Source organism: Cottoperca gobio, chromosome 6, assembly GCF_900634415.1.
Source record: "Cottoperca gobio chromosome 6, fCotGob3.1, whole genome shotgun sequence".
In the NCBI taxonomy this organism is placed as follows: Eukaryota; Metazoa; Chordata; class Actinopteri; order Perciformes; family Bovichtidae; genus Cottoperca; species Cottoperca gobio.
In genome coordinates, this window is record NC_041360.1 from 1,377,993 (window position 1) to 1,395,278 (window position 17,286).

The following is a 17,286-nucleotide window of genomic DNA, read 5'->3' on the forward strand; positions in this document are numbered from 1 at the left end:
CTTGACTACAAGTGCTCCTGAGGGGTCACTATATGAATTGTGTCTCTATATTTCTATGGCATAATATCTATAGGCAGAAATCCTCCTGTAAGACCAAGTGTCTCATTCTTTGCCATGTACTCTTGTACAACTTCTTCCCAGTCCAACAAAAACTGGAATGAGGAAGTAAAAAGTACATCGAAACAATGTCAATAAATGATCACACTCACAAAAAGACATTTGGACTATTGATAAAAGGGATTCACAGCACAGAGAAAAAGTATGAAGACAGGAGGATGAATTACAGTCTCAGGACAAGACGTACTGGTTGTAATCCAAACACAGCTGCCTGGCTAAGACTGAAGAAGTGGCTAAATATGTACTTAGCAGAATGACTCAATATTACTAAAACCAAGCCAGCAGCCATTACCAAGGATATTGTTAGAACATTGAGATCTTTTCCTCCTGAAGGTACAGTGTATCATGACTAGCATGCTCTGATGTCAAACACATGCCTGCAAGTGAAGAGTTTCCTTTTAAAATGGAGACATATATTCTCGCCAATGAACTCATTCTTACAACATGATCCATAACCACCACATACCATTTTGAAGTGAAACCCTTCAGTTTTTCCCCATTCTCATTACATGAAATTATTCCTTGCAAACAGTGCTGAAGCCTTGATGTAACGTCCTATTGCTCAACTGCAGCCCAGCTGAGATGAGAATGAGTGTGAGATGCACAGCACAGTAGATAACCAACCATGAGCTGACTGGGGAGAGGGCGGAGGCTAGGAGAGGAGAGAAGGCAGTTTGTGATCTTTAAGAGCGCTTATACACTTGCTTTTAACTGCGCGTTTGTGTTTGCATGATGTCTTGCATAGACTGCGTTCCTTCAGAGTGTCGGTTGCATGCATCCTCAGATATCCCTGTTACACAATGTGGATAGGTCAGTGTACATGTATGCAGACACCCACTGTACTAACAGATCTGCATCAACGTCTGCTGTCAGCGTCCAACTTGGGACTGGATCCAGCCCTTACAGGTATACTTTGACATTTTGTGAAATTGGCTTTCTTGTTGTTCCTTGAGCAGGTCGACACCACTCTCGTATCTGTCCGTTCAATATGAAGCTACAGCCACCAGCCGATTAGTTTAGCTTAGTACAAAGAAAATGAAGAAAACACGGAAAAGGAGAAATAAAAAAAAGAATATACCTACCAACACCTCTGAAGGTCATTAATTAATACATTGCATCTCATTTGTTTAAAAAGTAAAAAATTACAATTTGCTGTCTTATGAAGGGTTACGTGCAGGACTATTTCTAGGCCAGGTTGCCGGGCAACTGCTTCAGTGTCATTTTTACAGTTTTCAGTGTTTGTACAAATTACACAAACAAGACATGAAATGTTGATTAGTGAGCTTTAGAGGTGCTGGGAGGCAGATTGTGTTGCCTCTGGACAGAGCCAGGCTAGCCTTCATCACCAGCTATAAGGTTACCGTAAAGACAAGAAAGTCGTATCAATCTTCTCATCTGACTCTGGGAAGAAGCAAAGAGATGTATTTCCAGTCTTTAAACAATACAGTAACATCTTTGAATTGTCACCATGTTAAGGTCAATTTCAAATTTGTACAAAATCTGAAGGTCTCAAGGAAGATATTCACTAATTTGGTCCTGCTGTGCCCCCAGATTTACTTTTTAATCTTCCAGATACATAGACCGATGCAAGTATGTGAACAATAAAGCTCACACATACACTGTAAAAATAGAGTATATAAACGCCCTAATGCAGATGTTATCATCATTTAGAAGTGCACCAACAGCATCTGAACCAATACACTCAGTCACTACAGTAAAATGGGTGTGTTTTATTCTAAGGCTGTTGTTGAGAGTAAATCCATATGCTGTTAAACTAGTGAAAAAAATAGAATCTACAGTTTTCTAATTAGCTGGAATAAACAGTGTTTGTTATTTGAAAGGCTTAAACTGGTTGTACAAATTGCTCCTGGTGCACCTGTTTTGTTTGCATTACCCTTTCGTCATGCGCCCCCTCCATCCTGTCTCGCTCTCTCCCCAAGAGGTAGCAGCCCTGCCCCAACCCCCCCACCCCCACTTATTCCACCACACCCCACCTTGACCACAACTGACCACCCCCAACCCCAACCCTTCCAGTGGACCATGGCACTTTTCTACTCGGCCTGAGCGTCATAGTTGGCTCCACCAGCCTTCTTCAGCTCTGTGCGAATGTTGTCCGCATCCAGTTCCCTCGGGTCACTGAACATGAACTCCTTAGCAAAGTTCTGCAGAAACAAAAAATCCAAAGTTACTTTTCATTTGTTGCAGAATATGAACAAACCAAGCTAATTAGGGCTGGCTAATGTTTTACATTTTACAGATAGCTAAACAACACGTCCAAAAAATCCCTTTTCCATTGAGAAAAAAAGACTTCTCAGTGCCTTACAAGAACCTGAACAGAAAGTCAATGCTAACATTCTGTAATTGACAGGTTTTCATACTTGACGCTGCAGATACTTTTCATTTACCAAGAAAGCACTGATTCCAAATACCCAGCTGTACTTAAAGTCTTTCTAAATGTGTAGTTTCTACAACTCACCGGGCTAGTGAACTACTGTAGCTGTCGAGCTAACAGATAACATGCTTGCGTTAGTTATTTTCTCTGTACAGGGCCGTTTTTTAGGACACTGCATTTTTTAGTATCAATATTGTACATATTTGTATTCAACAAAGATTTATTGAAGAGTGGAAGCAGACACAAAGCTAATGACTAACAATAACAATAAACCCTTAGTTTGATTCATAGTAAATTATACACGAACGCTGCAATGAAAATGCAGCTGGTGTTAGATACACAATAGGTAATAAAAATGATTGATCTCCTTGATATCTACAACTCTTTGGCAATAAATTCCTTCTCTGGAGGACAAAGAAACTTTTCTTTGTCCTCCAGAGAAGGGTATACAAGCGTTGCAGCTTAGTTAAGCATATGTTAACTTATTAAAAGGTACCACATGGAGTGTATCACTAGTAGCACTTTGGAGCAGTACTCCACAGGGTAACTTTAAAGATATATTGTGCGGCCTATTTGGGGTATTGGAACAAACAGTGACATATTATCACCATTAAAGTTTTTATATTCTTTACACATCCAGCAGACACGGAACAACATTAGCAATCACTTGGCATCATGTTTCCACCTGATGAATAGAAGTACAATTGTCTCTCTGTTGGTCTCCTGCTAGGGAAGCAGGGATCAGCAAGTGACCTCTTTCCAATTACGTCATGTTTCTTCCAATGTTAATATAAAAATATTGATTAGTGCATTATGTGATTATGAAGAACATATAGTGCATACTGCTAAATATTTACAGTATTTTTACTCACATTTTCCTATGCTCCCTGTAGCTGTTATAATTTGTTACTATATTTCTAATAATTTTTAATGATTCTTGACTTTGAATGTTTTGTTGCTTATTTTTCCGGACCACCATCGTCTTCATATTGTCTAGAATGGAAGCCCAGATAGGAAGTCGACTGTATGTGTAGTGTTGCAGAGATATCTACTGAAGTTAGCATGCTAACAGCTAGCTGCGCTCCGTCCAGTCTGTAATTCCACTTGTTCCTCTAGAGGCGATAGTGAGTCACTGTAGCTGCAGTCTGCCTCAGTACAGAGGGAGAAGAAGTACAGCTGCTGACTCTCTTGTAGATATTACAGCCTTGTTCCTGTTTTATAGTTTGTTTATTTGGTTACATTCAAAGTGGCAGAAAGGAGAAACCCCCCGCACCACCTCTCCTCGTCCTCCCAGCTGCCAGGAGGATGTTTCTCTGAGTGTATATCTGCAGCTCTGGGAAACAGCGGAGCTTCAGTTAGCAGTTAGCTGGAGTTCAGCCACAGCACCGGAGAACTGCAGACTCCCTGTTGCTGCCTTTACACAGGTCCAGCAGCAGCTGTGACTGCAGGGTTGGAGCTGGTTCTGGCTAAGCTCCAGTCTCTCCGGCCACTGACTGAAGCTCCGTCTGACGGAGGCTGCAGAGTGTCGACCTCTCTACTCCTCGGCGGGCTGCTCTCCTGGCTGCGCCGCCACCGGGAAGACGAGTCGAATATGTGGTAGTTTTCTAGTTTCTGCCACTTTGGATTTAGTCCAATCAACACAGTAACGTAACGTAACAAAGACTACAGCTCCGGTTAACATCAGTGCCCAGTAAACATAGATGATCAACTGCACATTAAGATTATCAGATATCAGTGTTTTCTGACCGGAGATCAGAGTTTCAGCAGTTTGGTTGAATTCTTGCCCTGCTGACTACTACAACTAAATTATAAACATTACAGAATGTATGGACCCAGTTTAGAGGTGAAATCCTGCCCCTAGTTCTTTGCAGCAGGTGGTTCAGAAGTACACATTGAACCTTTAAAAACAGGTGAACAAAAAAAGGTTTTGGCAGGATTATCTTTCTGTTTCTGTTTTCTTCCAGGTGAGTTTTCATTTCTACATGCACTCTAAACAAACGGCACATACATTGTGTGTTATATAACATTACTCTCATGTCTTTCTTTTGGCTACAAATGTTTTTTAATTTGCGCTTATCTGACGTGAGAAAAAATGCTTATAGTCGTATATAGAATATGGGGTAGTGGGGAACTTTAGCCTCTTGTGGCCAAAATGAGTATTACAACAATAAACCATCTTGACAAATAATTGAATTGAATTAGAGAACTGTTACTGGCAAAACAGGTTTTTCACCTGAGAAAAACTATTTAGATCGGACAGAGAACATAGATTTTTTTTCATTCTCACTTGCCTCTCAGAGCTTCAATAATCCATAGTTCAGATGGTTTGTTTTTAAAAATCCTATTCTGTCCAACTGTAGCACTGTGTTGACATATTATCCTGTAACCACCCAGTTCTCCCAAAGGGAGCATTACAGCTTCACTCTCATGATGGCAACTATTACTTGAATTGCTACTTTTCACACCACACAGTTTCTGACCTGCACAATCTCTTTGACCAGCGCCTTGTCGGTGCTGATCTTGGCGCGCTGCAGCCCGCTGATGTTCTCACCGATCCAGGTGATGAGAGTGAACTTGGCCCGTTTGCTCATGGTGTCTCCCATCGTGATTCGGACAAAGGCGAACAGACGAGCGTCATCTGGAGGAAGAGATGGAAGAGACTATGTTAGACTGAATATACAGATTGAAGATTTTAACAACTGATATTTTTTAATATGGCACACTTCATCCCACCATATGCACACACACTCAATTTCCTGTCTGATTGATCAGGGGCTGACACACACAAACAGCAGACTGATGTTACACCAGGCAGGAACTAATACACCTCCTGGTGTAAGAAAATATGGATAAATACTGTTCACAAGAATGATACGTAATGAGCTTAAAGAGGCGGGGGGACAGACAGACATACAGACAGACACAGACAGACACAGAGAAAGATAACAGAAGACAAGATAGAGATAGAAGAGAGAGAGAGAAAGATAGAGATACAGAGAGAGAGGAGAGAGAGAGATATCGATAGAGAGAAGAGAGAGAGGAGAGTGAGACAGAGAGAGAAGAGACAGAGATAGACAGACAGAGAGACAGAATAGACAGAGAGACAGACAGAGAGAGAGAGAGATAAGAGAGAGACAGGACATAGATATATACATAAGAGGAGACAGAGAGAGAACATAGAGACAGACTAGAGATGAGAGAGAGAGACAGAGAGAGAGAGACCAGACAGAGAGAGAGAGAGAACCGACCGAGGAGATATAGACAAGAGAAAGAGGACAGAGAGATGTAGCGTCGACAGACAGACAGACAGAGAGAGAGAGAGAGAGAGATAGAGAGAGAGAGAGAGCTATAGATAGAAAAGATAGAGAGAGAGAGAGAGAGAGAGAGAGACGGAGAGAGAGATAGATAGAGAGATAGAGAGAGAGACAGAGAGACACAGAGACATAGATATATATAGATATATATATAGATAGAGATAGAGATAGATAAATATATATAGATAGACAATATATATATATATATATATTATAGACAGAGATAGATATATGAGATATATTATATATGGATTTTTATTTATATATAGCATATATAATATACATATATATAATATATACACATATATATGTAATGTATGTATGTATGTATGTGTATATTAATCTATATATATAATATATATATATATATTATGTATGTATATATATAGTATGTATATGTATTATATGTATATATATGTATGTATGTAAATTATAAGTATGTATAGTGATATATATGTATGTATGTATGTATATATATAGATGTATGTATAGATAGGTATATATATAGTATGTATATATTATATATAGGTATATAGATATAGGTGTGTATATATATATATATATATATTCTATATATATATATAAGGTGTGTATGGAGGGATGTATGTAGGTAAGATAAGTGTGGATATAGATGAGTAGGGAGAGAGATAGAGAGATAGAGAGAGGGAGGGAGAGAGAGAGATAGAGAGAGAGAGAGAGAGAGAGAGTAGGGGGAGAGATGGAAATATAGAGAGAGGCGAGAGAGAGCGAGAGAGAGAGAGAGAGAGAAAGAGCTGAGAGAGGACAGACACAGGACAGAACAGAGAGAGCGAGAGCGAGAGAGATGAGATAGAGTAGAGAGGAGAGAGAGGAGAGAGAGAGAGATCGAGAGAGAGAGAGAGGAGAAAGAGAGAGAGAGAGAGAGAGAGTCCAGACAGGACAGAATAGGACAGACATCAGAGGAGGCGACAGACACAAGGGAAGGAGACAGACACAGATGAGAGAGACAGACACAGAGAGAGATGATAGAGACGAGATCAGACACAAGAGAGACAGACAGACACAGAGAGCGTAGATACAGACGACCACAAAGAGAGAGAAATACACGATAGAGAGACAGACACAGAGATAGATAGAGACATAAACAGAGTAGATTACAGAAACCAGAGAATATAGAGACAGACATGACACAGAGAACAGGCATACACAGATGAGAAGAGAGAGAGACATACAGTAACAGAGTAGAGCTACAGGGACACAAATAAGCGACATACACAGAGATATAGACACGAAACATCAGAGATACATACACACATATATATATATAAGATACATACATAGATATACGATATAGACATACATATATGTCCAGACATATAGTAATATATAGAGATATATGTGGATGGATAGAGATGTATATGGGGGATATGAGAGTAGAAGAGATATATATATAGAGATAGATCCATAGAACAAGACACAGAGGAGATAGCAAGGACATATAGAGAGACAACATAGACAGAATATAGGAGATAGACATATACATACACATATATATATATATCACACATATAATATCTATATGTATATCTGTGGTGTGGATAGCTATCCTCTTATCTACTATATATATATATATCTCTCTATATATATGGGTAGCAGGGGTTATTGATTATATATTAGAGATCTATAGATCTCTATAGAGAGAGATCTCTGGTGGATAGTTCTATGCTTCTGTATCTGGGTATAAGAGTAGAGATAGATACATGAGAGAGCGATAGAGAGAGAGAGAGGGAAGGGAGCGAGAGAGAGAGATGAGGAGAGCGGGAGAGAGGGGGGGGAGAGAGAAGAGAGAGAGAGAGAGAGAGAGAGAGACACAGAAGAGAGAGGAGAGAAGAGAGAGAGAGAGAGAGATGAGAGAGAGAGAGAGAGAGAGAGAGAGAGAGAGAGAAAAACAAGAGAGAGAGAGAGAGAGAGAGAGAGAGAGAGAGAGCGAGAGAGAGAGGAGAGAGAGGAGAGAGTGACACAGAGAGAGAGAGAGAGAGAGAGAGACAAGAGAGAGAGCGAGACAGACAGAGAGAGAGAGATGAGAAGAGCAGAGCAGAGAGAGAAGGAGAGAGAGAGAGAGAGATGAGAGAGAGAAGAGAGAGAGAGAGGAGAGAGAGGAGAGAGAGATGAGATGAGAGAGACAGAGAGGAGACAGAGAGTAGACACAGAGCGACAGAGAGGAGAGAAGAGAGAGAGACAAGAGAGACAGAGGACAGAGAGTAGAAAGGAGACAGAGAGGAGACAGAGACCACAGAGAGAGAGAGAGACACACAGAGAGAGCGAAGAGAGCCGAGAGAGAGAGAGAACAGAGACAGACAGAGAGAGGAGATCGAGACAGAGACAGAGCACAGACAGAGACAGGAGAGGAGAGACAGAGATTAGAGAGAGAGAGCGAGAGAGATCCAGAGAACGCAGAGAGCGAGAGAGAAGAGAGAGAGAGATAATCGAGAGAGAGGAGAGAGAGAGAGACAGACAGAGATGCGATAGAGACACAAGAGTAGAGACACAGGCGAAGACCAATGATAAAACAGAGAAGATACAGATAGAGAGAGAGATATAGAGAGAGAGTATGGGTAGACACAGGAAGGAGAGAAGGGATAGGTAGATGAGATAGGGAGGAGATCGATATACTCGATAGAGAGAGAATATAGAGAGAGAGGAGAATGAGAGATATGATGAGAGAGATAGGATGAGATAGATAGATAGATTACAGGAAAGTATACATAGATACATATAGATATATAGATAGATAGAGATAGATGACTATACAGGCTATAGTATATATATAAGACATATATATAGAGAGATCGAGAAAGAATATATATATGATAGATACATATATAGTATTGCGGACCCCTGAATCATGATACATATCGTAGCCCCATACACAGCCGAAGTCAAGATTTAGAAGTCTCGGTGTAGCGTGTAGCGTGTAGCGTGTGGCGTGTGTGTGTGTGTGTGTGTGCATGCGTAAGCCAGACAAAAAGAGTTTCAGTGCAGATGAATACAAGGTTCTGCTTTTTCTTTGTAGTTCCACTGCAATGGCAGAAGTCCCGACACCCCCAAATTGTGTGTGTGTGTGTGTGTGTGGTGTGTGTGTGTATGTGTAGTGTGTAATATTCAGGTCAACAGACTAAATGAGTAAAATCTTTGTGAGCCTTGTAGTTGTGTCACAAACCTCCCAGTGACCACGCCTGTTGCTCTCACGGAGGTCCACTGCAGAACTGACTGTGTGTGTGAATAGTGTCTGAATGCAACCAGTCGGAAAGAAAATACTTCCGCCGCTTTTCTCTCTCTGATTTGTACCTCCTCTGGCCTCTAAATTCCTATTCAAATGAAGAATGTGAGCACAGAACATCACTACTTATCGTGAACGGCTCACAAACATGCAACATGTAATGAGGGGACTAGATCTTGACTATAAAGTGTTACACATCAATACGGTTGGGGGGGTTAAGGCACACCCATTTTCAATGTCCCCTATATCTTTTTAGAACGGATGTTTGGCACATCCAAATGGATAAAGTCGTAAGGAATGAGTAAGCAGGTAAATGCCTTATATGTAAGGTCTGTGAGCTGGTATCTACCTCTAACTTCTGTGTTGTTGTGAAGTTTTCTCTTTGGATTATTAATGAATAAACATCTGGAAACTGATACAAATATATTTTTGGAGTGACACAGAAGAAGTCATTCAAACAATGACAAACCCTTAATATCTATAATACTGGACTAAAGCTACCACTCGGATTTGAATCCTTCCATGGCAGTGTTTCATATCAAGTTATACAAAACATCGCACTTTCTTACTTTATTGTTGTATTAGAAAGCTTAGTGTTTCCATTGTTTGTGAAGCAAAGAATCTATACTACTTGCCAAAAAAATGGCAACTAAATATTTCAGTATTCAAGTCTATCATAAACTATTTTCCTTGTCAAAACACAGATTCACAACATCTGCTCATTTTAGCAAATGTAACAGTGGTGCAGTTTTCCATCTGCAAAGAGTGTAATAGTGTCTCATAAATCTAATAAACCCTTTATTTAGGTCCTGCGCTTCACGTCACATGACCTAAAAGCCGTCACATTAGTAGAAACCACAGGACTCTGTCCTGCTGGTAAATACTTGCATGTATAGTGACTGCTGAGGAAGCTCGTTTCACATCAGATAGTCTTAGTGAAAATGGTTGTGCTAAAAAAAAACCTGCATGAGGTTCCAAACCCAGAGTCATCATATTCCTTTCAATAAGCATCACTAAGATTTATAGATATTATTTATAATTTCAAATGATTTATTATTTATATTCCTTTATCAGCCATTAAAAGTGCCATGGTAGGGGAACTAGAGGAAGAGAGGATGTTTGTGGTTAAACTTGGAGCCCACAGAGCTCACAAGGCTTTGCAGTAATCATTTTCTAAATGATGACTTTGAAACACAGACAGACAGACAGACAGACAGACAGACAGACAGACAGACAGACAGACAGACAGGGTGTCAGGTGCTACTCATGACATTACATAACTTTATATATGAAATAGATAGAATGTGTATTTCACACACCCAGATCTCCAAGTGTATTTATACCATTTCACTACACTTATTACTCAGTCTGCTCTGTTTACAACTCTGTACAGTATTATTATGTATATAATAACAATTACCCATTATTGTTTTGCAGATGTTCTGTGTGACTCTGTATACTATGATCTGCAGAGCAAAACTCTTTTACAATTCTTTCACAGAGCATCTAACTACTGGCAGAGAGATCCCGACACCCATTGTGTTTCCATCTGGAATTAACATCCTTACTGATTAACAACACACACATTCTGGATGTTAATACAATTAAGACAAACTGAAAAGGTCAATGACTGATGAAAGCATGTGACTAAAGTCTGTGTTCCTGCACTAACACCACTGCAGTGCACCAATGACTGACAGAAAACCACACCCACTCACCGTGGCTTTTTAAGTTCCACCAGGCAGCATTTTTATGAAACATCACCCTAAAAATCAAAGTGGAGCAGTAACAGTGACTGCACTGTTTGCAGCTCACTGCTAGAGGGATGGAAACATTCATCCTGATAAGTGTGAGCTTGTGTGCAATGCATTGATTGGTTGATAGAATACAAAACAAAACAAATGTTGGACAAAACAAATTATTTTAAGATGTCGTCTTGTCACCTATTTTAAGACATTTTGTTGATTAAATAAGGGGCACGACAGCGATATATTATTACAATTCCAGAAAGCTGAAGTACTTAAAAAGAATGGATAAAAAAACAATGGTCAAAATTGAAGCAGCAGAGGCACTGGAACACTGGACCCCTCACTTCAGATTAAACAACTCAATGGCATCTTTCTTATGACCTCCCTGTCTGGTAACGCCCACGACAGGCTTCCTGTTACCAAGTTGTCGTCTCATAAGTCTCTTTTTTTACTTTAGAGTTGTTACTGTGCAACTGGTCTTATCTTTATGTACCCGTTGAAGGAGCTGATTAAGACTTTCCTGACAGAGCACACAACACACACACACACAACACACAACACACACACACACACACACACACACACACACACACACACACACACACACACACCACACACACACACACACACACACACACACACACACACACACACACCTTATCGGTCATCGTTTGTACTGGCCACTTTACTTCATATGTTCTTTTGCTGTAACAAGGTACATTTCCCTGTTGTGGGACTAATAGAAGATTTGTGATTCTGAACTAGACATACCCTCACCTTCACCCTGAGCCCCCGACACTTCCTCTCTGGTTTGTCTTCCCTTTAAAAGCGATGCTGACACTGCATGTAGTTTCAGTGCAGTTTTCTCTGCAGAAGGGAGAGGCCGGCTGCAGAGAAAACTGCACTGAAACTACAACAATGATGAGACAGCAGAAAAGACTTATTGGGAGACGCGTTGCTCTGCATAAATTGACTTCATTTTTGCACACCAAAGGATGGCGGGTGACACCGTATCTTCCTGTGTGCGCTGTGTCTGAGCCCACGCTCAGTCCCTCTGTGACACAGTCTGGAAACTAGAGCTGTCTCCTGTGGACAGTGTCAGGTGGGTTTGGTAAGGAGTGGTGTTACCAACATGTTAACTGAGTCCACATTTGGTCTTGTTTGTATCTCCGCTAACAGCAGCCTGAGGATGGTGATGCCAGTCAGTTGACCATTTCATTTGTTGTGGATCCCCAAAGGATGAATCCCAATCACTCTGGTGGCACTCGGATCTTATATCTAGTGCTGCATCAAACAATTACTTTCATTTAATGATTCATCTGCAGATTATATTTTATGATCAATCGATTAATCATTCCGTCTATGAAACATCTAAAAATTGTCAAACGCCCATCACAACTTTGCAGAGCTGAATAAGACAAGTCAATACTCTTGTTTTGTGTACAATGACATGACAAAAAAAGCAGCGAATCCTCATTAAAGAGGAAACAGAGAATGTTTGGCATTCGGTCACATTTATTGCTTGAAAATGACTGAAATTATTAATTAATTATCCAAATAGTTCTTTATTATTTCATATCAAACCACTTATTGATTCATTTACTAATTGTTTCAGCTCTAATGTAGCGCAACTCTCAGGTCAAAAGTTTCCCCTTGACCAACTCTTTTGTTCATGACAAATATCCTAATGCTATATTTCCCTTAAATCTGCCGTGAATCTTTAAGGTCTCTGATTTGAGATGTGCCGCGCCAGAGCACAGTGCCATTACGCGCGGCCAGCCACGGACTTAACCTTGATTCAAACCAATTTCACACAATTTTGTCCCAACCCATCAAGTACATGTTGGCATATTTCACTGAATAAGTGTAAAGTCTGACCTGCTGGTGGCGCTAGATGAAAATTGAGGATTAATTAAGTCATTCGGATTCATCCTCTAGGGATCGTGAATCTATGAAGTGAATTTCACAGCAATCCAGTTGAAAACTTCGTCAAAATCCAAAATGACAACCTTGTGGTGGCACTAGAGAAAAGGTCAGTAGGATTCATCTTCTGGAGACTATGAATGCCCTAAATTCATCTTCAACCATGGAAATCCAACCAACCTTTGTTAAGTGATTTTAGTCAGACAGAAGTGGTGGAAAGAATGAGCAACACCGCCATCCCTAGAGCCCTGCCGCTAACATGGCTATTTTAAAGAAAACCTTAGAAACACCTCCCCATCACGGGACATACACGATACACCATAAGCTGATAGTTTGGTGACCTACAATGAATAATTTATGACACTGACTAAATAAGTTATTGGTTGTTGCTACATTTTGTAAGCAGAAATGTTGTTTTAAAATTCCTTGTGCCAAATTAAATATAAAGATTTAGGACTAGGTGGAACAATGCCCTGCCCTGCATGCGGTATCTTGCATTGATCCAGGTTGTGCACAACATCATCATCTTCACCTATTTCTACTTACTGCAGTTGGATAACTTTAAGATTTTTATTCAAAGGGAGCCCTCCTCTTCAAGCCTCACTAGACGAGCCGTCTGCATCAGCCCCTCCTACACTTTTCTGCAGTTACAACTTCACTGCTAAATAAGGGAAACAAGCCCACATAGAGAAAGATGTATGATCATGTGTGTGTCATCTCTGAACAGGAACCACAGGAAAACGCACCAGCTGAACTGTTGTAAAGCACGGTGATAAATGAGTTATTTCAACATAGGAATGTGAGCTCTGAAATATCAGGAAGGGAAAAAAAGAGTACAGCCCTGAGGCAGCAAGTTTTAAAGACAACAAGAGCAAGCATCAGAAACAGCCACACCCAACATCTGAGCAGATGCTTTGCTCTATAAGACACAGTAAGAGAGGACCTTACAGAGTGTGAAATTTTTTCAGCAGCCGTTAGTTATTTCTCTCACTGGGAATCATTATCTCAGAGTTCCTACTTGACTTTTTTGCACTCCATGCAAGCAGAGATACTACTAATGACACACACACACACACACACACACACACACACACACACACCTTTTATTCAGCTGCATGTAGAAGCTTTGGTCGGACCGTTTTTTTTAAAATTCAAAGGCAGTAACAGGTGTAAAATTAAAGTCGCATGAAACTAGTTGAGCTGAAAGTAGGCTTCTACATCTTCCCATAGTGATTCACAAAACTATTTTTGCACTGCTGTACAAAAGGCTGACCTTAAATGTTTCACCTTGTAAAAACCACACACAGGATATTGTAGAACAGATTATGCAATGCATACAGTGGTAAGTGCTTTGACAGTGTAGTTAGGCTACGGGGCTCAAGGCCAATGGGTGACAGAGCACAGAGTCTTAAAAGATTAGTGTCCTGCCAAGTCAAGCTGTGTGAATATAGGCTGTTTAACCCGCTGAGACGAAGCACACACATCACAAAATCTAGACTAGTCAGCAGCAGAGATATATAGCCCATACATTACACAGGCAAGGCTTGGTTAACAACTAGGGTGGAATCTTTCAAATAAAATCCATTATTTACCTGTGCACATCCTCTTGAAGTCCTCATAGTCCGTCCCTTGTCCTCCAGGCAGGATCATAGAGCCCTCATACTTAAACACAGCCCTGGAAGATGCAGAATACACCATGCGTTATTACTCCATTTATTATCTCGTGATTTGTTGATTGACAACAATGGCATTATGTGCGCATGAGGCCCATTTTGAAGCAATACACAATATGTATAAGACACCCATGCAATGTGGGATCTGTGTGTCAGCCATGTGCAAGTGTCACTACTATAACGTTATCCTCTCTGAATACAGGACAAAGGAAATTACTTCTGCCCCGCTGGGCCTGATAACTGTGCAGTGTGTGGCCGCTAAATAGCCAGAATACAGATCAGCTCGATGAGATCAGCTAAGGCAGGACGCTGAATGCTGCATGTATTTTTACGCAGTATTGTTATAAGCACAGACATCTGAATCAGGGTTTTACGTATCCCGTGTGAAACAATTCACCAAGGTTTGAGTTGCGGGCAAACCCCCCAATGTGCCATTCTAGCGCGTATTCAGCGTAAGCAGGGCGAACTACTTTAGAATATTGAGCAATTTAAAATAACCTTGGTTAAATGCATAGGCTCATGTGGCATAAAATACAGTTAATTACATGCTCTATGTCTTTATGGATTCATCGTTCATTCGGCATGTATCTAGTTAGCCAAAGTGTGCTTATTTAAATACATTTCTAAATGTTATAAAAAAAGGTCCGCGTCTTATTTTAGCAGCCTTCGCCACTGAAAAGAGGGCGCAGTGGGCGGTAACAGGCTATGTGAATAAAACATTTAACTACGATTATGTCGAAAAACAGATTGATTGATGTGTTATGTGGTGGCTTAAGTAAATATTTGCCTATTAAGTTTGAACTATTCAGATGGGAAACATTTATTTTTGCAAATGTGTAAGGAAATATACATTAGTCACATTCATTAATTAACGGTGTATGGATAAGTAACCATGTCCGCATACTCACCAATTGGTGTCGGTGTTATCGTCTCTGACTTGGTTGTAAGCCTCTCTGCAAGCCTCTTTATCGATTTGGGTTGCCATTTTTCGTATAACGTTAGACAGGAGTCAAACAGTCGAAGTCAACGTTGTATCAGTCCAAATGCGGGAGAGCAAGCTGCACAGTAATAAAGCCGCTAACTTATACAGTTGATGTTATACATCAGAGAACTATAACTGATAACGTTATACAAAAGGCTCCACTCCAAAATCACGACCACTGCACTGCAACAATGAGCCTGTCGGATGTAACGGAAAAAACGGCTCTTCTTCTAGAAGCTAGGTTTATTTCCTGTATATTGCTACTTTATGGGCGTTGGTGATGCTAGTCGATCAGGTTGCCAGCAGACAGACAGAGAAGTTCCCCAGACGCTGGATTCACCTTCTCCCTGTGAATGGTCAATGGTATGAGGGCCGCTGTCAAGACTGCCACAGCATACAACTACCGTGTCCGGTAAATACTTTCAAAATAAAGTTAAACTTAGTGAGGAGCTGGGCTGCCGTCAAAACACTGTTGTTTGTTCACAAAAATATATATAAATGCCATTATACATTTAGAAATTTAGCATTCAGACATGTAAATCATAATTTAATTGTTTTAATTAAAATGAGCGTATAGCTTAAGAATCATCACCTCTCACCAACCTGGTGAGGACACACGTAACTAAAAATGTAATTTAAAAAGAAAAAGAATTCTCATTTATTTGACAGCTCTGTATGAGCCATTTATTATGTCTAATTTAGCTACATTTAGCTAAATTAGCTCATTCAAACAACATTGAACAAATATAGCTACATTTTGGCAGCATGTTATTTGATCTTCTTTTTTGCTACTGGTTACACTGAATGGTTATTAATTGTATTGTATTTGTTTATCCACAATGAAAACAATACAGAGAAAATGCAGGGAAATTGGACATAAGAGAGAGGTTGAAATGTCAGTTTTGCAGTCAGGAAACAAAATAAAAAAATTAATGTGGAGCAGGGACGGGGCAATATCTCCAAAGTAGGCCATTCCTTATAAAAATGAGAAATAACTGCCACCAACGACAAGTGTAAAATTATGAAATGCATTTAATATAATATATCTGTGACATCCTGTGAGGAATTATATAATGTTGGAAATTCAAAGGGTTTGCTTTTGTACTCCAGAAAATGCAAAATACTTGATTATTCTTTTTCAGTGAGACAATTCACTGTTTTACGCTGATGGCACAACAATCAACTTCCGGTTTTACTTGGGCTAAATTGTGCAACTTGCCTAGTGCAGAGGAATTAAAATCCACCAATTGTGTTTATATAGTTTCGTTTCAATTGATTTTAAATCAAAACATTTGGCCCTGATTTGGCCAATTCATTTTAAATACAAGCACCCATATTATGCAATACAAAACTGTACAGTATTGTGCTACATAAGATATTGCAATATGCGATTTATTGCAACAATGTTAACAATATAGGTAGGCCTAGAACGCAAGACTGTGGCAACTATAGCCTACACTTAAATACAAACTATACACAACTACACAATAGCCTATAGTAGCCTGTATCTGTCAGCCAGGGGCGGGGGTAGCATGTGTAGCCTACTACATGAAAAAGTTCAGTGATGAAGTATCGGTCAGTGCAGCATGCAGACAGCACATGGGCCAGAGGTCTCTTCCCTCCTCCTGGGAATACTGAGTCCACCAGCTACACCGGCTTTTTGATGACGGACATTGATGAGGCCCGATCGAGATAACCACTGTATACCCGGTCTGAGCTCTGTCGCTCAGGGTTGTCTGTTACTGCAGCAACACGCCACCTACTGCTCCACCACCAACCCATCACCCGCCTGTTACTGTAGTAGCAAAATAGTGCCCATGATGACTCAGGTGTTAATGGTACAAACTGGTTATACGGTTAAGAAAATAATTATTTACA

At 40.2% G+C, this 17,286-nt stretch overlaps 1 protein-coding gene across 1 annotated transcript; it reads right to left on the bottom strand.

Moving 5' to 3' along the window:
- Positions 1-2,143: 2,143 nt before the first annotated feature.
- Positions 2,144-15,781, bottom strand: cotl1 (coactosin-like F-actin binding protein 1). The gene is made up of 4 exons (XM_029434257.1): positions 15,335-15,781; positions 14,346-14,428; positions 4,990-5,147; positions 2,144-2,279 (listed from the first exon to the last, which is right to left on the bottom strand). Exons 1-4 carry the CDS (start codon positions 15,409-15,411, stop codon positions 2,169-2,171), a joined length of 429 nt encoding a protein of 142 aa, XP_029290117.1. The 5' UTR covers positions 15,412-15,781; the 3' UTR covers positions 2,144-2,168.
- Between the last annotated feature and the right edge of the window lie 1,505 nt (positions 15,782-17,286).